This window comes from Cetorhinus maximus, chromosome 20 (assembly GCF_964194155.1).
Source record: "Cetorhinus maximus chromosome 20, sCetMax3.hap1.1, whole genome shotgun sequence".
NCBI lineage: Eukaryota > Metazoa > Chordata > Chondrichthyes > Lamniformes > Cetorhinidae > Cetorhinus > Cetorhinus maximus.
Window position 1 is genome coordinate 93891872 of NC_135898.1, and position 24000 is coordinate 93915871.

The window sequence follows — 24000 nt, forward strand, 5'->3', positions numbered from 1 at the left end:
ATGCCTGGGAATTAGGAGAATGAATTGGGGGAGAAAACATAGTAAGGGAAAAATTGATTGGAGGTAGTGGGGGAAGGGAGTGAACGTCAGGGGAGATTAGATGTTAGGGAAAGGGAAGGATGAATGAAAAGCAAGGAGCAATGGAGAAATTGATGGGAATGAAGCATGAGTTAAATGCTTGGTAATAGAAAAGGGGGGGATACTAAATAGTAGAATAGAATACATCAGAGAAGGAGGGAAATGGTGAGCAGCACTTTGGAAGAAATAGAGGGAAGAAGCTGTGAATAGGACATGGGCAGGGTGGAAGGAAAGTGAGTATTGGAGGAGAGTACCAGTTTGATTAGAAGACTGGAAGTAATGTACCAACCAATTTAAATAGGTTGGAATTGATGTGCCAGATGAAATTGACTTGGTCAAAAATTAAAATCTTATTTTCAAACATATTTGTCATCCTCTAAAGGACATGGGGCTAACATGTTGCTCCCAATTACTTCTAGGAGCTGTTTAGCTCCCACATGTGCACCAAAGGAAATGGGAGGCACCTATTTCCAAATCTATGCCCATATTCTTTCACCAGTTCAGGAGGACATGTAGATTCCACTGTACAGGTAATACCATCTAATCCCCTCTGTTCATGTACAGTGAGATGCCACAGCCTATGACTGCCACCCGGAGTGCCTCAAATCAAGAAACTAAGTGGAGGGGATTAAGTAAGCATTCTTGTACTCTTTGTATGGTGCATTAAAGTGGACCATTTCATTCTCTACACAATGCTCAATTTATGCAGAGATTAAATGAATAAAGCTGCTGTAGCCATTCCGTTTGTCCTTAAAAGAATTGTTCCCCTTTTGCTGACAGTAAATATGTATTCTGTAGATTTCCCTTAAGCATGGTAGCCTTGCATTTTTGATGTAAGGTTTTGCCATGCAATGGTCTTCAAAATATCATCAGCAGTTGTTTTGTATTGAATTATATTACTTTCTGGCTTTTTTCCTGATGGTCTTTAATGCAACATAAGGAAGATATAGCCCAAGTATCTGTAAGACTGTTTTTTTTTTTGGAAAATTAAACTGGAGGGCTTATTTCCAAGTGTCGTATCCAGTTTCCATTTGTGCTTGTCGTGCAACAGCATTAACAACCTACTTGTTTATTTGTAGGTTAACAAATAATAGACAACAGTGACCATGAGTGGTGATGCCAACCACGGGGTGATAACTTCCCCTCCTCCACCCAGTGTGATTCATAAAGAGAACTATTTTGACCGCATCAATGAAAATGACCCCGAATATATTCGTGAGAGGAACATGTCACCAGATTTGAGACAGGATTTCAACCTGATGGAACAGAGAAAGCGTGTTTCTCAAATACTACAAAGTCCTGTGAGTACTATTCAAATAACTGGTATCGCCTCCCTTGGAATTAATTTCTGCAATTTCCATGTAAAAGTTGTTTCCAGAAGCTTAAAGTAGAGGCAAATTCTGTTTTATAATGTTGTTGTATCTTTTGGAAAGGATTAAGATGGTTTTATAGCTTAATACTTTGAATTTACAGCACAGAAAACAAGCCACCCCCTCCCCCATCTTATTCCATCTCACCCTATCAATGTATCTTTCCATTCCTTTCTCCCCCATGTACTTAATTAGCTACCCCTTGAATGATAATAACCATGCTATTTGCCTCAACTACTCTGATGTAGTAGCAGATTCCACTTTCTACCATTTCTGAGTGAAGTGGTTTCCCCTGATTGATGACTTAACTTATTCATGATACCTATTTTCAGACTTCCCCACAAGTGGAAAGATCATCTTAACATTTAGCCAATCAAACTTCTTCATAATCTGTTATCAGCTCACCGTTCAGCCTTCATTTTTCTAGATAAAAGCCCCAGCCGTTCAGCCTTTCTTGATAGTTATAACCACCCTGTTCTGGAATCACTTTAATCAATTGTTTTTGTACCTTCTCCAGTACCTCTATATTGTTCTGTAATATGGAGACCAGAACTGAGCACAGTACTCTAGTGTAATCTAACCAACTTTATAGAAATGTAACATAATTCCCCTGCTTTTGAATCTTATCCCTGTAGAAATGAAGCCTAGGGTGGAATTTAATACCCTTCCCCAAGGGGAGTTTGGAGGCAGGGGGGCATTTAATTGGGCAGGAGGGTGCTGGATGGGGACCCCACCGCCCTCACAACTCTGCCCCCATTAAGTCTGCGGTGAGAAGGTCAGAGTCACATGAGGGGACATGTTTTATTAAATTTTTATTCTCTTTATTTTTTTTACACAGCGCTTCAATCTCCCTGAGGCAGCTCTGTGCCTCAGGGAGATTGAAGCGCTCTTTCTCACGCATGCACAAACTGCATGCTAGACCTGGCTCTCCCTCCTCCCCCTGCGCACACAGGCAGTGCTCAGTGCTGCCGCTTGCGATCCACACAGGGCGGGCCTTAATTGGTTCGCACACGTGAAATCGCAATGCGGAGCCAATCGTGGGCGGCAGTCCCCGCCAAGGGCAAAATCCTGCCCAATGTGATTGATTCTTAACTGCCCTCGGAAATGGATGAGCAAGTCAAGAACCCAGCTCACCACCACTTAGCACGTTTAGAGATGTGCAGTCAATGCTGGACTTACCAGTGATGCTCACATCCTGTGAATGAATAAAAAATATTGTTTTAAAAAAATGCCTGTCACACAAGTGAAAAAAGGGCCTTAAGTGTATGATCTTAATCTTTGTAACATTACTTTCTTAAAACTGAAAAGTAACTATATCACTCCTTACAGGCCTTGACATTAGAAAGGCAATAGAACATCATAAATGCACAGCATAATATTGTGTCCATGACTGGCATATATACTGGCTGCTATGGGTTTGTTGTAGTTTTTAATAAAGAGAAGGTGAAGCATCCTTGGTGTAGAATCTACAGTGTTACAGAATGTTATGATCCCAGCTGATACTACTGGACAAGCCAAATTCCAGGAAGGAACTGGCTTGGTAGATCCTAACTTTTATTTTTTGTTTAGATAAGTGAAGAGTCGTTGCTCATAGGAGTCAGCTGATGAACTTTTAACAAAAGAATAAAAAATTAATTAAACCAGAAAAGATTAACTATATTACAATACTCCTTCGCCCACAACTATACCTTCACAGATATGCACAGATTTGTAAGAATAATACAAGTTACAAAAGCTATCTTATACTCTAATGTTCACAGCAAGTACACAGTCCATGTAAACCAAAAGGCTACCTGTGGTCAGACACACCACACTCTGAAACCAAGTGACAGATGCCACCCCAAATAGATGCTATGGATCTCTCATCAACTCCCCCTGCACACTTGTCACATCGTGAGCCAACCAGTCTCACTGAACTCCATCTTTCACAAGGGGGTTTCCAATCTCCACTCTCAAAGGTCCCTTTGGCTATTATTTGTTTACCTCGCTCTGGACACTTCTCCCAAACCAACACTTTCACTCAGACACCTTCCACAAAGGTCCACCTCCAGGATTCAAACTCTCCTTCCAGTGTTCCTCTCCCGTGGCTCGCCAGATGTATTCATGTTTTTTTCCATGCACTCTCATTGACTGAGCTGTGCCAACAGAACACCACTGCTTCACATGCCCATAGTAAAGAGTTACAGACCTTCAGCTATCTCTTTGGATCTTCTGGCTTCTTAGAAGCCATTTTTTGCTCTAAATCTGCTTCTGAAGCTTTTTTTCTTTTCAAGCTTGCTCCCTACTGTCACTTCCACAGAATAGGACCTTTTCCAGACTCCTGCTCTTCCTTTGGCTAGAAGGTCGTCTTGGGTTCTTTCTGTCTAATTCCTTGGCCTTAGGAGCTTTCAGTTCTTTTGGGAAATCTCTGTCTGCAGTTCCCTCTCCCAGTGTCCAGCCTCGCTGGAATCCTAGCTTCGACTTCAGTTTGGGACTTGCTATCTGTCCCTCTGTTGTTCAGTCTCTCTAACAGCCACTTTCAACTGAACTCAAACTGCTTTTTAGTTTTTTCTGGCACTGTGGGGCCTCCCTCACTGGCCACCTGTTACAAGGCAACAGCACAGTTTTTTCTCTAATCTGTTGGCTTTAACTCTCCTTCAAGAGTCGTAAAAATTGCATAAGAGATGCATGTGTACAAATAGAGCTTTAGACCTGCTGTCTCCACAAAAATGGAATTAGATCTCAGGTTTCACCTTTTGACCCACAAATAGAAAAAATATAAATTGAACTTAAAGATATACCTTATTCCTAACACAGCCAAATACATACATAACTTACTTAAACGACCTCTCTTTCCTAACAAGAACAAGAAAGAGAATTGAAAGACCTGTTCCCTTCTCTTCCCTTACTGTCCGTAAACGGTGTGTTTTTGAAAAGGAGGTTGTGGTTGTTTCTTAAATCTTAACTTTACAGTCAATTTGAATAACCTGCAGCATGTTTTTCTTGAGCTTAGATGAAGAGCATTATTTATTCACAAGTTCACGGCGAAAACCTAACCCTACATCTCATTCTCACACAGTCATTCACTCACTCTGGAGAATAGTGCATTTTTACAAGCTACAAGCAAAAGAATAGTTAGTAAGTCATGTTGTTGGCTCATCTTGGTGTGGTCTGGTGAAGTAGAGGTCCTTTTCCACTCTTGAAATGTAGCTAGGAGAATTCAATAACCAAAGTCATACATCAAAGTAATTGCAGGATTCCCTCGAAGAGAGAGATCTCCAGCAGGTCACAAAACTTTAGTTGCTTGGTGTCTGATTATTCAGAAGTCGGTTTTCTGTACCGACAGACTTTAAAAGGGATAGGCTTGGAGACCTTACAATGTTGCACTCTCTAGTTTTAAGACATAGATGTTGCTGCCTTTGCTGCTGCTGCTATTTCTTGCTGTTTTTTGCAGACTGGCTGGTTTCTCCCTGGTTCTTGGGTAATAAGATTTGTTATCTGTGGTCAGTTTCGGTCATGTGATTAGCTGATCAATATTTCTATTGTCCACCAGAATGATTTGAAGTTTGAAGCCATTGCTACACAATGGGGGAATGGATGGTGGCCATTCACACCTACTTATGATTAACTGGTTTCTCTGCAGCTCAGAGATAGTGTGTCTTGGGGTCCATAGGTTTTGAGTTTTGGATAAGTTCACAAACAATAGGAGGCGTGAATTCCACAAATGGTTTCACCTTGGTATGTTCATTCAAGAGGGACATCCCACCCATGGGCATTTAACTAGAAACTTTCCAGAGACTTTAGGTCATTGAGGCTGTGTACATATTACAAAAGTCTCCTGACTCTTGACAGCCATCTTAGCCTTTTAATATCCATTTTAAGAAGAAAAGGCAGTTCCAGAAAATTTGTACAGTCCTTATCTGGGCATGACAAGAGATATCATATTGGAAAGCAATTCTGTAATTTTATAAAGGCAGCTGTCTCTTTCTAATTGGCCTCATTTAAAAGTTTACCACAACCTTCTGTGAAGTAGACTTTTTTTCATTCATTCATGGAGTGTAGATGTTGTCGACAAGACCAGCATTGATTGTCCATCTCTAATTGCCCTTAAGAATAAAATTATGAGTAATGTTTTTAGGTCCCACACATACTTTTTCTCTTTTAACCACACAGTGGAATGTTATGGAATAACCCATAGCTGCCATTCGTGCCACACCATGATGCCTGGGAGACAAATTTGTTTCTGGTAGTTCTACCTCTTTTGATTCCTTCTCATGTACCTAATCATTTCTCCTTTCCTTCCTACTCCCCTCTAAAAGAGTACATGCCTCTTTTCTGCTTCCACAATGTGTCGCAAGAAAAAACATTTGATAGTAAAAGGATAGTTAGAGGAGGAATGAAGCCAATTAGGGACCAAAAAGTGAATCTACAGGTGGTGGAAGAGAGCATGGCTAGGGTATTGTCTTTACCAAAGAAATTCATAGTGAAAGAGAGGGTAGCTAAGATACAAGGCTAAAATTGATAAAGAAGTATTAGAAAGGTTGGTTGTATTTAAGATTAATAAGTCACCGGGACTGGCTGGGATGCATCTGAGGATGCTGAGGAAAGTGAAGGGTGGAAATTGTGAAGAGAAATGGCCACAATATTTTGATCTTTCCTAGATATGGGATGGTGCCAGAGGATTGGAGAATTGCAGATGTTATACCAGGGTTCAAAATACACAGGGATGACAGGTGAATTTGCCCTTAACCTTTCAAATAGCCCGTGAAAAATCAAAGATGGGGGCAAAAAATTCAAAATATTGAAAGAAAGGTCACCCCCATACATACATTGTAACCTCTCCAGTCTTGAACTCTGAAGTTGGGAAACACTAGCTCTCCGGAATTTTTTTCGGCTAGCCCCGCAATTCTCAGACTCACTATTTGTGGTGCTGCAACCAGAGCCAAGGAGAGAAATCATGGGCTCTGTTGCTTCTCCCCTTCCTCTTATTCCAAACCTCCACCCCTTAACCCTCCCCTCAATCATGCATGTTATTTTTTTCCCTTTCAAGATTCACCACTCAATTCACCAAACAATCACAAAAGTCATAGTAATATGATAATGCCCATTGTTGGCATTTAGTACAAATATCATTTGATATATATGTAGCATAGGTCATTTGTATTAAGAGCAGCAATGAACTGCACTGGCAGAGAGTGGCAGAGAATTACTGTGTGTTTGGTGAGAAGGGAATAAAATTTAAAATTTTAAGAGTTAACCTTTTGTAAAATCTAGTACTGCTTTATTGCAATTTAGCATTTTATTTAAATTTGTTGTTTTTAAATTTTAAGTTTCTTAGATGCTTGGGCAGGGCTAATGAAGCAAATTAAGTAACTGGCCTAATCTGCTCCTGTAACTGCCAGATTCATCTGAATCTCAGTAGTATAAATAAGAGAGGTTTGTGCCTTGTCATGGAGTGCACTGGTACAGAGTGGAATTGCTGCCAGTTTGGTGAGAAGGGAGTGTGGTGAAGAAGAGGTGGAGGTGCTCTTTTCTTTGTCTTTCTCTGTCTTTCTCAGCCTGCAGGAGACCAGGAGTTGAAAAGCTTCACGAGAGGGCTGAGTTTTGAAAACATCCAAGAGTGACATCACAGGAGAAACATAAATTCATCAGTTGGTGAGAAACTGCAGTTAGGGATGGTCTTCAAGTAGCTGAAAATTAGAAAAACATATTTTTAAAAGGAGTTCCTTTGATTTCAGTGAGAAACACGAGCAATAGCGAAGTAAAGTTAAGGCCAGGTAAAATAAAGTAGTATAAGTAAAGCAAAGTAAAATTAACATAATGGAAGTAAATCAAAGCCATGGCAGGATAACTTGTTTGTGTGGAATATGTGCCCTCTAATATAGGGAAGTTCAGAATGCTACCACTGTCCTAGATGACCACATAAGGTGCAGGAAGTGTCACCAGCTGCAGAACCTAGAGTTCTGGGTTTCAGAGCTCGAGCGGCGGCTGGAGTCTGTGGTGCATCTGCCACGCTGAGAGCTACATGGATAGCCCGTTCAGAGCTTAGGAGCCTGGAGGCAGAAAGGGAATGGATGACTGCCAGGCAGTCCAAGAGCGTGCAGGAGTTCCCTGGGGTCCCGCTAGCCAATTGGCTCTCCATTTTGGATACTGGTGAGGGTGTTGGTTCCTCGGAGGAGTGTAGTCTGAGCCAAGTTTGTGGCACCACAGGCTGTACAGGAGAGGAGGAAGAAGCGAGCTGGAGCGGTAGTGATAAGGGATTTGTTAGGAGAAAAGCCAGGCGTTTCTGTCGCCTTAGACATGACTCCAGGTTGGTATATTGTCTTCCTGGTGCCAGGGTCAAGGATATCACGGAGAGACTGCAGGACATTCTTCTGGGGGAGGGTGATCAGCCACAGGTCATGGTCCACATTGGTACCAATGACTTTGGTAGGAAAGGGGATGAGGCCCTGAAAGCAGATTTTAAGGAGCTAGGAAGGAGATTGAAAAGCAGGACCTCTAAAACAGTTATCTCAGGATTGCTGCCAGTCCCATGTGCAAGTGAGTATAGAAACAGGAAAATTGAACACTTGGCTGGGAAGCTGGTGTAGGAGGGAGGGCATCAGATCTCTGAGGCATTGGGACCGGTTCTGGAGAAGGTGGGACCTGTACAAGCTGGACGGTCTACACCTGAACAGGACTGGGACGAATATAATTGCAAGGAGATTTGCTAGTTGGGGGGAGGGAGCTGGGGGGTGCGGGGGGCAGTTAAACTAGATTGGCAGAGGGCTGGGAACCTAAGGGCAAATTCAGAGTAGGGAGCAGGAGTCAGAAAATTAGTGACTGACTCTGAAAGACAGAAGAAGCACAGGTTAAAAAGTGTACAGCACAGGAATTTGGCAGTGTCAAGAGGTGTATATGTGCAAGGAGTATAGCAAATAAAGCCGATAAGCTGAGGGCACAGGTAGATAGATACATGGCAGCATGATATTATTGCTATGATGGAATCTTGGCTTAAAGAGGGGCAAAAATGGCAGCTCAACATCCCTGGATATAGGGTTTTCCAGGTAGGATAGAGAGGGGGCTAAAAAAGGTAGGGGTGTAGCATTGTTGGCTAAAGAATCAATTACAGCTGTAAGAAGGGATGATACTAAATCAATCATCAAATGAGGCTGATGCGTTGAGCTCAGAAATAAAAAAAAGAGGCAGCCACATTGCTAGGAGTACACTATAAACCCCCAAATAGTGAGGGGGAATAGAAGAGCAAATATGTAAGCAAATTTCTGAGCGCAAAAATAACAGGGCAGTAATAGTTGGGGGCTTTAACTATCCTAATATCAACCAGCATATGAACGGTGTAATAGGTGCAGAGGGCACAAAATTATTGAACTGCATTCAAAAGAACTTTTTCAGCCAGCACCTAACAAGCCGAAAGAGAGGGGATACAATTCTAGATTTAATCTTAGGAAATGAAGCTGGGCAAGTGGATGAAGTAGCAATGGGTGAACATTTTGGAGATGGTGACCACAATACAGTTAGATTTAGCATCATTATGGAAAATGACAAGATAGAACAGGAGTAAAAGTTCTAAATTGGGGGAAGGCAAATTTTACAAAGCTGAGAGGTGAGCTGGTGAGAGTGGACTGGATACAGCTACTAGAAGGAAAAACGGTTAAATCAGTGGGAGGTATTCAAAAGCGAGATTCTACGGACACAGTATAGACATGTCCCCACAAAGAAAAAGGGTGGTACTGCCAAATCTAGAATCCCCTGGTTATCCAGAAGCATACAGAGTAAGATAAAGCAGAAAAAGAAAGCTTAAGACAGTCACAAAAAGCTTAATACTGTATAAAGCCCAGAGGTGTATAGAAAGTACAGAGGCGAAGGAAATTAGGAAAGCAAAGAGAGGATACAAAAATATATTGGCATGTAAATTCAAAGAAAACCCAGAGATGCTTTACCAGTACATTATGAGAATAACTAAGGGAAGGGTAGGGCCTATCAGAGATGTGCATGGCAACTTGTATGTTAATATGCTGAAGATGTGGACAATGAGTACTTTGTCTCTGTCTTCATTAAGGAGAGGTACGATGCAGACATTCAAGTTGAGGAAGAGTGTGAAATATTAGATACAATAAGCATAATGAGAGAGGATGTACTGGAGGGACTGGCATCCTTGAAGATGGATAAATCACTAGGGCCGGATGGTTTGTATCTCAGGTACTTAAAGGAAGGCAGGGAGGAAATAGCGGTTGCTCTGAGGATCATTTTCCAATCTTCATTAGATACAGGCGAGGCCTGCGAACATTGTACCAATATTTAAAAAGGGTGCAAGGGATAGGCCAGAAAATTATAGGCCGGTCAGTCTGATTTCAGTGGTAGGCAAATTATTGGAATCAATTCTGAGACACAGGATAAGCAGTCACTTAGAAAGGCATAGATTGATCAGGGACAGTCAGCATAGTTTGGTTAGGGAAAGAATTTCCTACTAACTTAATAGAATTTTTTGAGGAAGCAGCAAGGAGGATTGATGAGGATGGTGCAGTCGATGTTGTCTACATGAATTTTAGTAAGGCATTTGAGAAAGTCCCACATGACAGAAAAGTGAGATCCCACGGGATACTGGGGAAGGTGGCGAGTTGGATCCAAAATTGACTAAGTGACAGGAAACAAAGGGTAATGGTCAAATGATGTTTTTGTGAATGCAAAGTGGTGTCCAGTGGAGTTCTTCAGGGCTCAGTGTTGGGGCCCTTGCTGTTTATCGTATATATTAATGGTTTGGACTTAACTGTTGGAGGCATGATTGGGAAATTTGCAGATGACACAAAAATTGGCTGTGTAGTTGATAGTGAAAAGGATAGCTGTTGTCTCCAGAAAGTGGCTTGGTTGAGTGGGCAGAAAAGTGGCATATGGAATTCAATCCAGAGAAGTGTGAAATAATGCTTTTGGGGAGGGCAAACAAAGCAAGGGAATACTCAATAAATGAGAGAATATTGAGGGGGTGTTTAGGGAGTGAGAGACCTTGGAGTGCGTGTCCACAGGTCTGTGAAGATGGCAGGACAGGTGGATAAGGTGGTAAAGAAAGCACATGGAATGTTTTCCTTTATTGGATAAGGTATTGAATACAAAAGCAGGGATGTAATGATGGAACTGTATAAAACACTGGTTGGGCCACAGCTGGAATTTTGGGTCACCATATTACAGGAAGGACATAATTGCTCTAGAGAGGGTACAGAATGTTGCCAGGGCTGGAAAATTGCAGCTATGAGGGTGGATTGGATAGCCTGGGGTTGTTTTCCTTAGAACAGAGGAGGCTGAGGGGTGACCTAATTGAGGTGTACAAAATTGAGATGCCTTGATAGGATAGCCAGGAAAGACTTGTTTCCCCTAGCTGAGGGGGCATAGATTTAAGGTGATTGGTACAAGGATTGGAGGGGACATCAAAAAAAGCTTTTTCACCCAGAGGCTGGTAGACATCTGGAATTCACTGCTTAAATTGGTGGTTGAGGCTGAAACGCTCAGCTCATTAAAAGGTACCTGGATCTGCACCTGAAGTGCTGTAACCTGCAAGGTTATGGACCAAGTGCTGGAAAGTGGGATTAAAAATGAGTGTCTAGTTTCTTTGGTTCTCTCTTTTTGGCTGAATGGCTTCTTTCTGCGCTGTAACTTTTTTTTATGGTTCTATGATATAATGCAGTTTTAGTTTGTGTGCACCCTATAGGTGATCCCACTGGAATTATTAAACAAACCAAAGAGTACAAATTTAATATTGTTCATTTGATAGGAAAATATCCCATTAGTTTTCTTATATTACTGTGCACATGATAACACTGATTTGAGTGACTGCCTCAGCCTTCATTAACATGTTCTGCATATTGCACCATTTGCACAGGTTACAGCAAATTCATATTTGGGGGAAAGATTCAATATTTACAACCCAGATAAACTACACAAGATCTTTTCTACTTCTACAGAATGGAAGACTTTCTGGGTGCATAATATTATTAAATATAATTATTTCATACAAGGGGTGTAACTAGGCTCTATTTTATCGGTAATCTCATAGGGTAGAAAGATCAAATGACTCCTGAGCAACAAGTGGAATGATTGAACAGCTTAGGTCTTCACTGTCGGTAAGAAGCATTGGAGCCCTCTGATGTGTCTGTGCGACACAACTTTTAAGAGGCCAAAGGACAAAGACTAAATGGTTCGCAAATGTATCAGTGTTTTCTTGATCAAGTCTGACAACTGCTGGTTGCTGCTTCTCACTGCAATATATTTTCAATATCTACAATGCAAGACAACTTTATCACAATATTTCAATACCTCAAAAAACTCATAGAAGTGCCAAGATAGAGTGGGATAATAGGTAAATAGGCAATTCAAAAGACCCTTGAGAATCATCTGCAGTGTAAAACAGGTTACTGATTCACTGAGTCCATTACACACTCCAGTCCTGTAAATTTGACCCCACAAAGCCTACTCACAGTAAACCTCCATTAGCAACAAAATAAACAAACTCCAGTCATGATTCTGCCTTCTGTTCACAAGATAATTGTGGATGACAAAGGCTGGCTCAGTTCATCTCATCCATCCAGAATGAATAAAAGTGACATATGTATTAAGAGTAGGCCATTCCACCCCTTGAGCCTGCTCTGCCTTTTGATAACATTGCCTACATTATGCCAGTGACTACAACTCAAAAGTACTTAATTGGCTGTAAAGCGATTTGGGACATCTTGACAGTGCTGTACAAATGTAGGTTTTGGTCTTTCTTTCATTACTCCTGCATCCTGTAGGCAGAATGACTGTAGCAGTGGTGAAATTGGAGGCCCGATGCTGATTCTGTAAGGATAATTAATCACTGAGCAATCGTCTGATGTTAGGAAAGTGGCTACAATGAAACCCTACATTTTACAAAACAGTCCAACTCTGTAGCTAATGCAGTATGGTCATTCTGACTTGTCTGGCACCAATCCACTATATGTCATAAATGGCATCTGCCCCTTTTATGCGAATGACACTATCCACAGGATTTATCAGTCAGATATATACCAGCAGCTTGGGAAAAATGTAGATTGAATTGTTGATCTAAATTTTTCTGAGAACTATCATACATTGTACAAAAATTCTGTGGTCTTAACTTAAGAACTGGATTTTTAACCCTTAAGCTGGAAGTTGTCATACAAGTTGTGTTGTACGCTGAATTTACAGCCTATCCACAGGTTCCATATGATGTTGCATCACATTTGTACTAAATAACTGTGTAAATAGTATTTTCCTAAAAATGTTCTTTGAGGTGTGAGACATTTGTACTAAATGTGCATATAGTATTTTTTTTAAATTGTTGCTTGAGAGAGAGGCAAATTAATTGGAAAAATTAATAAATAAATGCCAACAGCAAAAAAAGTGTGTGCCAGGAATATCCTGAGAGAAATCATTTCTAGAAACATGTAAGTCATAGAATTGGGTTTCTGTAAAGACCCTTTAAGGTAAAAGCCCTTTATGCTGTTTCTCAGGGATTTTGGCGGGGTTTTTTTTGCCAAAGTTGCAGTGGACGATCGGGAATCCTCACACCCACCACAACCCCCCCCACCCTGCACCCCAGAGAAATAGTCCCAAAATGTGACCATGTTTGGCTATATTTTAAACAGGATTGGGGAGGGGGTTGAATGCGAACCTGGATATAGAAAAGAAGTGTAAAACCTTTCTTTAAGCAATCTCTTAGTGACAAATAGGGATTTCGTTCCCAGACTTTGCCAGAGTAATAAAACGGGCCAATCCCCTCCTTTGCATCAGTACCGGTTTTCAGTTTCTTACATTTATTTTGATAAGGCCCAAGATTCTCAAGCCTGTGGTACATCAACACAGCATGTCATCAGAATTGTGTCTACTTTAGGGCATAATGAAAATTTAGACTACTTATATGCTGGTTTAAATTCAAAAGAAAATTTTGAGGTGTGTACAGCATTTAATTTTGTGATACTAAACCTTAAAAGCAACCCCCAAACCACCACCCCCTTGCCCACACACACCCTCAACGCCCCCACCCCACACACTCATCATCCAATTGGCTCTAAAATAATTAGAGATTTCACATCATTTTTCAACCAAGAACACTCATTTGTTGCATGCTGCTGCTGACCTTTGGACAGCTTCATGGTTTTCTGGTGGCTTTTCAAAGAAAATGGGAACCACAAAGCTGCCCATAGGTTGGAAACAGCAGCACAGCAACTGATCTGACAGACAGGCTCTTTTTTTAAAAAAAACCTGAACTGTCAGGCTGATAGTCCCGATTTTTTAAAAGCCATCTTTCAGCACTGGAGCTCTGGTTGCCCAGTCCAAACAGCAACAAGAAACTCCATTTACAACATTGAGCCTGGGCCTTGGCTGCAATAGCCCTGGTCCCACTGAAACGATCAGGAAGATGAGTGGCTGCTTCAAACTTCGCTGTTATGCAGCTCCTTGTGCTTTGTATCCAATCTAATGTATACAATGTTGGATTCTCTCTGGCAATCTTTGCACTCTCGCAATCAGGTGACTCTACTGTGGCGCTGTTTGTGCATCTTTATGTATTGCCCTTCTCCCTCCCTCCCCAAGCCTGTTTGTTGCTTGTGTTATTTTCATTTCGTCTTGAGCTGCTGATGGTTCACTCTTGCGCTCTCATGTTCTCTCTCTGGCACGCGCCCTCTGCCCCTCGCACACACTCACCCTCTCGCTCTAGGATTGCCAAGAAAGTACTAACCTATAAATATGTTTGATCAGAGATGTCTGTTTGCTGTCGGGCAGTGATTTTTTTTTTTAAATTTAAAAGAGGTACATCATAAGTGGAGAGTGAAACTGAGAGCACCGGTCCAGCTAAAAGAATTGTAGCTAGCAGTTCAGCGCACCCAAAATCCTGACTTATTTATGGTTGGTACTTTGCTGGCAATCCTGGCAAAAGTGAGAGCACCTCACCTATAAACACACACATATTTAAAATTGCGAAGAGTGTGCTCTCTCTCCACTTGCCATAGGGAGAAGTAGCACTTTGATTGATGACTGATGTTAATTTCATCTCTTGTAGCCTAAAAGGCCCTGGCAACAAACCAGAGAGAGAGAGAGAGAGAGAGCCATCAGCAGCTCACTGTGAAATTAAAATATGAGCAACAACAAACAGCCCAGACTTGGGAAAGGAAGGAGGAGGCATAAAGATATATGTGGGAGGGAGTAGTGATAATTACTCAGTGCATTTCTGTGTGTTAAAATGGAGTCACATCAGATAATGAAAATGAGAAAAGAAGCCAAAACCGAAAACCAAAATATAGCCCCTGAAAATCAATATGTAGCTCTTGACAAAATTAAGCTAGGCAATTTTTTTTTCTTAAGAGCCTGCCTTCAAAAAAAAATATTTTGACCCCTGTGTTACACCCTTGTTTAAAACAAAAAGGTGTTATGATAAAGCCAGAAACTACATGCCAGTCAGTTTAAGCTTAGTGATGGAAACGATTTTAGAAAAATAATCGGGGACAAATCATTTGGACAAGGATGGATTAATTAAGAAAAATTAGCATGGATTCGTTAAAGGCAAATTGTGCCCAACTAACTTGATTGAGTTTTTTGATGAGGTAATAGAGGGTTGATGATGATGATGATAACGTGGTTGATGTGGTGGTGTTAATAGACTTCCAAAAGACATTTGATGAAGTGCCATATAATAGACAAAGCAGCAACGTTGAAGCCCATGGAATAAAGGGGACCATGGCAGCATGGATACAAAAGTTGGCTAAGTGACAGGAAACAGATACTGGTGAACAGTTTTTTTTTATTTTAGGCAGGAGGAAGGTATTTCCCAGTGCCACTGCCTTCCTACATATATATAAAATACTTAAATTGTGCCCTGTGATCCAATATCAAAATTTGCAGCTGACACAAAACTTGGAAGTATTGTGAATTGTGAGGAGGATAATGATAGACTTCAAGAGGACCTAGATAATTGGGGGGTCTAGACAGAGTAATCGAGAAAAACTTTTCTCATTGGCAAAAGGTTCGAGAGCCAGATTTAAAGTGATTAGAAGAGAACCAAAGGTGACATGAGAAAAAAATGTTTTTTACCCAGCAAGTGATTACGAACTGGAATGCATTTCCTGAAAGGGTGGGGGTGGCAGAATCAATCATGGCTTTTAGAATTAGATTAGCACCTGAAGGAAAAATATTTGCAGGACTATGAGGTGGGACTAACTAAATTGCTTTTGCAGAGAACCAGCATGGACTTGATCGGCCAAACGGCTTCCTTCTCCTGTAACCGTTCTATGATTCTGTAATACAATGCCTTCCATCTCTAAAAATGTGGCACATTGCCTTTGTTCCTCCAAATTTGAGATGATTCAGTATATTGCCCCTTTTTCTCAAAAGTAAACTTCCGGCCTCCAATATGGCATACTGCGTCCCTTCCACAAGCATTGGTTCGTGGTCTCTGATATAGTGCTGCTAACTTTCCTCCCTGCTTTTCAAATATAAAAAAAAAAGCTCCATTTTACAATAATTCTGTGAAATATTGGTATTCGCCTATTTATTATAGAAAAGTTTCAAAGGCGTATTTGTGCCTCTGACCTCCTGGGTTGAAAAATCCTACAGTATATCTGAAAACTACAGAAAAGTTTATGGAGCAAAATAACCTTTTAAAGAGCAAGAAAAATCATGAGATGCTACAAGAGATAGTTTTGTTTGCCCTGTGGACATGTCTCTGAGCATGACAGCTAATCTAGTTAGATTAATGTTGCCAACATAATGGCCTTCCAGATGCACATCAAAATGCTGGTCCAACTTCATTCCTGGTCTCCATCTGCCTGGGCTCTCATTTTCTGTTTTTCCCTGCTGTTCTCTAAGTTTCTGCTAGGTTTCAATAGCAATGCTGTTACGTATTTTTAGTCTGCAAACAAGATGTCATCTGCATTCCCAATTGTAGGACGATATTCAGAAATCAAAAAAAAATTGAGTTATCTTTCAATCCGTTGCTCTTTCATTAAATGAATTATGTGAAGGAAAGAAAACAGTCACCATTGGATTGGAAGATGGGCAGCATTTATTTGGGACAGTTGACTGCAGGGGTTTGGATTGCTGCTGTTATGCCACTAGATTAAAGAAGTCTTAAATGATGTGCAATGTTTGCTGTTATTTATAAATCATCACATTTATTGATTGATTCTATTTTCAAGCTGCAATTCCAAAATGGTTGAGTTCTAATCCACTTACTTTCCATAATGCTGTACTACTATTTGTATGTATTTATACTTGCAGAACCCATTCCCCATTTAATAAAAATTAAGATGCTATGGAATGAATCCCATCCCAAATAATGTTGGAAGAATAAATATTTTTATGTTACTCAGAAGTTTGAGCAAAACTGCTGGTTTTGGAGATTTTGTATTTTTGCAAGTTTTAGAGCATCCTTAATGGACTACTTTTTCCATGGGTTGCTGGAGGGAGTAACTTGTGGGTCACATGGATTTTGTTGCTCCAGGGTTTCTACATTATAACATTTTTTGACCATGAACAACCTCATCCCAAAAATAATTAAACTGTTGTTCATATGGTCTATTTAGAGGTCAATCAAGGACTATTCTGAAAATGTGGTTGCTCTTCAGCTGTTATTTGTTCACGCCTAACACCCTTTTTAAAATAGTAGCAATGCATGATGACCTTTCCTGAGACTTTCAGTTTTACAAATTCAGGTGTACAAACCCTGATTTTTCACAAGTGATCCAGTGGGCTCTGAGTGCTGAGCGGGTTTCAGTCTATCAGGAATAAAGCATACTGCATCCATTGAGAGTAGAATTCTGTGTTTTTCTCCTTTTTCTTACATGTTAACTGTTATATTTATGTTGGTGTATAGTAACACGAAAATCTTCAATCGAATAATTATTTTCCTTTTGGGTAGTTGGTACTACCTTTCCAAAGATGGGACAAGGATGCAGCATTCCTTCACACGGAAAAAATCCTAGATTTAAATCTTTTATTGAACCCTTTAGAGCCTTCACTTTTGTGTGATGGTGATCATTTATTTCCTTATCTTGTCAGTATGGGACATTCCAAGAGCGCTTTCAGGCATTATATAATTTCTTTACGAGTTGTTTCAGGTATCACCTCTATGTGCTGTTAATAAGCCTGCTATGACCATTTCATTGCACAAGAGCATTAAGGAAAAGAAGTTTTTAAAAATATCTTTGTTAAGAGTTAAACTAAAATGGTAATTGTTGCATACACTTAGAAAAAGTACCTAATGCCAGAATATATTTTTAAGACTTATGTCTTGTAAGGCTGATGCATGTTAGAATGACTGTTTAAAGAATGCTCATGTAATTTAAGTGCTGTTACTTGTGAGGACTACATTCTAGAGCACAGTAACAGCTTACAAAAAAACCCCATAGCTATGCCTGTTTAGTGTGTGTGACCACTTATATTATTCATTAAGCTTTTCCAGTGTATAATTATAGGAAGTTATAATTCGATAATCTAAAAAGAGGGAAAAGCATGTTATAAATTCAGCAGAGTACATATTGTGTTTAATTATGGTAAGACTGAACAACAACTTGTACTTTTATAGCACTTTTAACATATCAAGGTGCTTCACAGGGACATTATAGAACAAAATATGACACTAAGCCACCTAAAATTATATTAGGGCAGATGGTGAAAGAGGTAGATTTTAAGGAGCACCTAAAGGAGGATAGTGAGATAGAGATGGAGAGGTTTGGGAGTTGGAATTCCAGAGCATCGGCCTCAGCCAACTCTGAAGACACAGCCATTATTGGTGGAATGATTTAAAATTGGGGATGTTTAAGACCATAAATAGAGGAGCATAGATATCTTAAAAGGTTGTGAGACTCGAGGAGGTTGCAGAAATGGGAAGAGGGCAAGGCCATAGTGGTATCTGAAAACGAGGATGAGAATTTTGAAATAAAGATGTTGCTTAACTGACAATCATTCTAGGTCAGCAAGCAGATGATGCTAGGTGAATAGGACTGGGTAGCAAACTTTAGGGTGGTATTGACTTTAAAGAGGGTAGAACACGGGAGGCTGGTCAGGAATATCGGGAATAGTCAAGATTAGAAGGTGACGGATAAATGAGGGTCGACACCTTATCCCGGCATCAAATGTTGCACCAAGGCCGCAGACAATCTGCTTCAGTTTCATTGGTCGCACGAGAGGGGCCGGTTGCCGGGTATCCAAAGACAATGGCTTCGTTCTTCCCAATATTTAGTTGGAGAAAACTTCTGAATCCAGTACTGAAGTCTGACAATTTAGAGGCATTGGAGCGGTCAAGGAAGGTGGTAGTGAGATAGTGTTGGCTGTTGTCAGCGTATATGTGGAACCTGACAATGTTTTCAGATGATGTTGCTGAGGAGTAGCATGTAGGTGAGAAATAGGGGCCCAATAATGGATCCTTCAGGGGCATCAGAGGTAATAGTGCAGGTGCAGGTGCAGGAGGAGATGCCATTTCAGGTGATTATCTGGCTACAATTAGATAAGAGTGGTACCAGGTTAGACCAGTCCCACCCAGCTGAACAATGGTGGAGAGCTGTTGGAGGAGGTTGGTATGGTCAGCCATGTCAGAGGCTGCAGGCTGGTCAAGAAGGATGTTGGGGGATAATTTATCTTAATCACAGCCACATAGGATGTCATTTGTGATTTTGAGAGCTGTTTCGGTACTGAGAGGAGGGCATGGAGTTCCATGAAAGCTGAGTATGGATTTGGGATGTCACCAACACTTTGGGAGGAAAGGATGGTTGCTGATGGTGCAGTAGCTGCAAAGGTGGAAGGGCCAAGAGTTGATCTTTTTTTGAAGAGAGGGATGAGAACTCCTTCCTAAGCAGAGAGAACTGTTCACAATATCAGCTAATGTAGGAACCAGGAAGAAAAGCTGAGTGGCCAGCAATTTAGTGAAAATAGGGTCGAAAGAGAGCAAAAGGTGGGTCTCGTGATCAAGATGAGCACGGAAAGGACATAGGAGATAGAGAAACTAGAGATAACAAGTTCAGGACTAGGGCTAGGGGTGACACCTTAGAGGAACTTTGACCTGATGAGTTAGGGAAGGGAAGTGGAAGAGCCAGTTGATTGATTAGCCTCAATTTTAGTGACAAAGAAGACTGAGCTCCTAACACTTGCTGTTCAAGCTGAAGGTGGAAGAGACAAGGGACAAAGGCTGAAGACAACAATTTGCAATAGAGAACCGAAGTCGGGTGTTTCCTTTACATTCTATGATGATCCTGGAATGGTGATCAGTATTATTGACAGACAAGAGCAGAACCAAATAGTACTTTGTGGTCCAGCCAGATCTGGAGGTGATGAGCTGAACCAATTGCCCATATCCATTCAAATCTGCATTCCTTGGGCTTAAGACAGCAGAGATGAGGGTCTACTGGGGGAATGGCCAGGGTGAGCGATACAGTAATGATTTTAATGTTAACTAATGAGGCTGTAGCTAAGCAGGTTGGTAGCTACAGAAATGTCATGGTGAACAGAGGGCCAAAGGCTAGACCAGGGGTGGCCAAACTTAACTGAACCAAAGAGCCGCATACGATCATCTTCAGATTTTCGAGAGCTGCAGGACATGAACAAAATTTACACAGGCTAATTACTGCTAGTAGAGGTCTTGTGGGTCCCCATCCTGACTGTAAGTTTTTGAAAACCTGGCTGATATGTTGTCAAGGCTGTACGAAGGAGCTGTCAGGTGATGATTGGTAAGGACTGCATGATGTTTTGACTTTACAAACTTAATTATGGAGTACAGCAATTCACAGCAGCATGTTGTCCCAAAAATTGAAATGAGTCACACAGTTTTCTTGAGTTGAGGATATTTTGTTTCTGGCACATGCTTCCAGAACTCAATTGTAGATTGCATTTATGTATCATCTTTAGACCCTCATCCCCCTCAAAGTTCAATTGTTCCATTTCTACAGCAGATGTTTCTGTAACCAGAGGTTCAAGAATCAGACAACCATCGTTGCCCACATTAACCATGAATGGGTTTACAAGAAAGGCAAAGCAGGACCTCAACTTCTGCAAGTCATCAGACCTTGCTCGAAAATTATCAAGCAGTCCTTGTAATTTATCTCTGTATTCTTTGAGTTTGTGATCTTTTACTTCAATGTCAGGGAATGTGTTTATCCATCTTTTCAGATGGGGAAAGTGGTTGAAATTTCTTGACAGTATGTCTCTTTGCAAAAGTTTTGCTTTATTCTGGAAGCTGAAAACCATCCGAGTAAGTTCAGAAATAATCTTATCCTTCCCCTGGAATGCCAGGTTGAAAGTTTGTAGAAGTTTCATAATATTAGTAAGAAACATCAGCTCCTGCATCCATTCACCATCTTCCAGCTGTGGATAGGATCTTTCTTTTCTTGAAAAAAGGAATGATATGCTCCAACAGCTCCACGAACCTATTCAGGTCATTCATTGCTGGTTGGCAACCACCTCACAATGCAGTAGAAAGAGATGCCATCAGGCTTGTCTTCAGTGAGTCTTCCCATTTGAGCGGATAAAATTAACATTTTCAAGGACCGTTTTCATACCATTTTCATATTTGAAGTATCTGGCTGCTGGATGTTTACAGTGAATGATTCAATGGAATATGGAGAAACTCCAAAAACTTGGGATCATTTCTCAAGAATGCTATGTTTTTCCCCACCATTGCAGGTGCTCCATCAGTTGCAACACTGACGAGTTTATTCTGTGGCACATCAGCATTTGTCAACGCTCCATCAAGTGCGTTTATTATGTCAACACCACAAGTTGTTTCTTTTAGCGCCACTAAGTCCAACATTTCTTCTTTCACAATTACATCCAAGAAAACATAATAAACAAATATAGCCAGTCGTGGGTTGTCTTGTATGTCTGTGGATTCACCAAGAGCTAAGCTATGTGCTGGAGAATTCTTCAGATCGTTTTGTACCTTGTTTGCAACATCAGCACTGATCTGGGATATGTGCCTCTCTGCAGTGTGGTGTTAAATTGGAATGTGCATTTATTAGTCACTGAAGTAGTGTTATTTGGATCTAAAACTGCAACAACTTCAATATTCTTAACAAATTCTTCATCAGAGTTATGGAAGTTTAGCACAAGTAATACTCCATGACATAACAAAACTAGCTTCGGTCAGTCGTTGTGTCAGCTTCCTTTCTCACTGTTGAAAGTAGTGTTTGCTGGTTATTTAGGGATGATTTGAACACAGTTAACTTGTTTTTCTGTAATTTTGATTTAGGAGGATACTCAGACGGAAAGTTTTTTTGTTTCGTTTCGTAGTCGCGTTTCAAGTTACTGACTCTGTAGTGAGTAAGCGATGTGTTGCAGATAGGTTTCCTGCCTTTAATGGTGAATACAAAATCCCTCCCATTCTGGCTAAAAATTTCTGTTTTCATTTTCATAATTTTGTTTCTTACAATTTGACAGCCATTTTCATTCACAAAAGTTTAAACACTTGAACATAAGTTGCATTTAAATAGATTTAGATTTATGAACTATAAATGCAACTTGTATTCTGAGTGTGTCACAAGGATTTCTAATCTCCACCTTCAAAGATCCTGCCTTGGAATTTTCTCCAAAAGTCGCTCCAACTTGGACAGCTTCAACAATGGCCCACTTCGCAGGGTTTCAATCTCACTTTCTGAGACTCTTTTCCCTGGATTGCCAAGTACACTCGAGCATCAAATTACAAGCACAATTTCAGTTCGGGCCGTTCCAAGAAAAACGTTCCAAAGGGGTATCTATGCCAGAGCAGCCCGCAGCATGACATCACCAACCTTGGGCTGCCTTCTTCGATCCTCAGGGATTCTCCTAGGCCCTCTTCGATTACCAGGGTTTCTCCTGAGTCCACTTCACTTAAAATCTGCTCCCCGCAACGCTTTCTTTAATTGGAGACTTTTTCTCCTTTTCTTAACTGGGACCTGTTCCTGTTCCTTGTACCTTGTACTACCTCTGCAACACTTCTTGGGGCCTCTCCCTGTCCCCTCCCTTGTCCCCCTCCAAGGGACAGTTCCTGACTATGGCGCCTTGCACCTGGTCACCTGACCTGGGTTTTCACACCTTTCTTTGTACCCTATGCGCAGGTGCATAGAGCCTGTCCATGGCATGAAGTTGCCGAAGTGCGCATGTGCAGCCCGTTCTTGGCTTGTACATGAGCGGGAAGTCCGAAGACTGACAGGACTTGGAGTTCTTGACCTCTGCACCTGCCAGTAGGTAAGTTTGGGATTTGTAACACAGCTTATATTGAATTGAGACACAAAAAGATGTTCAACCAATATTTCCCCACAAAACCCACTTTGTGTCAAAGAGCTGTAAGCCACAGTTTGGCCATGCTTGGACTAGACATTTGGGATTTTGAAATTGCATTTGTAAGTGAATTGGGAGAGAAGTTTTTTTTCTAGGGACAAACACACAAGGAAATAGGGTTGGGTGAAGAATAATACAAGGAAATGATCATGGATGGTCCTATCTGTGATTGATACAATTGGAGTAGCGAAGCCACATGCAATAGAAAGATTAAAGGGTGGCCGTGAATATGGGTTGGGAAGTTTACATGCAGGGAGAAATTAGGAGAATGTAGAGCAGTGAGTTCAGGAAAGAAAGCATGATGAAATGAAACGGAGGTTTAAGAAAAACACAGGATGAGAACTACCTTGATGCAGAAGCTTAAGGAGGAAAGTAGTGAAAATAACTGAGAAAATTAGCATGGTACTTTGGTGTGTGGTAGAAAACCAGGATTTTAAATGAGGGAGGGATGGGGCTGAAATGTAGTGTGATGCTCAAAGGACAAGAAAGTGCCAGAGAAATAAAGAGACAGACCAAGGTGTGATTTGGTGATGAGAGCACAGGATATGTAATGGAAGGCTTTACTAAGAGAATATCCTGTTTAAGAAATTTCTTAAGAGTTTTTTGAGGCTGGAATTAGCAGGATAGATAAAGGGGAACCAGCAGATGTAGTATACCTAGATTTCAAAAAGAAAAGGTGCCACATAAAAGGTTCATAAGCAAGATAAGGGCTCATGAAATTAGGGGTAGTATTTTAGCATGGGTAGAGGATTGGTTAATGGATAGAAAGCAGAGAGTGGGCATGAATGGGGCTTTTTCAATTTGGCAGGCAGTGAATAATGGAGTGCTGCAAGGATCAGTGCTGGGGCTTCAGCTATTTACAATCTATATTAATGACTTAGATGAAGAGACAGAGAGTAATGTATCAAAATTGCTTATGATACTAAGCTAGGTGGGAAGGTAAGTTGTGGGGAGGATACAAAGGCTGCAAAGAGATATTGGCAGGTTAAGTGAGTGGGCAACAAGATGGCAGATGGAGTAAAATGTAGGGAAGTTTGAAGTTATTCATTTTGGTCATAAGAATAGAAAAGCAGAATATTTTTAAAAATGTGTGAAACTTGTAAATGTTGATGCTCAAAGAGACTTGAGTGTGCTTGTACAAGGGATGCAGAAAGTTAACCTACAGGTGCAGCAAGCAATTAGGAAGGCAAATGACATGTTGGCCTTTATTGCAAGGGGATTCGAGTACGAATAAAAAACTATTACAGTTGTACAGGGTTTTGGTGAGGCCACATCTGGAATACTGTGT

General features: G+C 40.8%; 1 protein-coding gene across 1 annotated transcript in view; it reads left to right on the top strand.

Annotated features, from left to right (window-relative positions):
• Window positions 1-24000, top strand: part of add3a (adducin 3 (gamma) a) — a 264546-nt gene that overhangs the window by 171306 nt on the left and 69240 nt on the right. The window contains exons 3-4 of the mRNA XM_078565164.1: window positions 643-722; window positions 1173-1379. Coding sequence (XP_078421290.1) covers window positions 1185-1379 — 195 coding nt within the window. The 5' untranslated portion in view covers window positions 643-722; window positions 1173-1184. The remainder of the gene's footprint in view (window positions 1-642; window positions 723-1172; window positions 1380-24000) is intronic.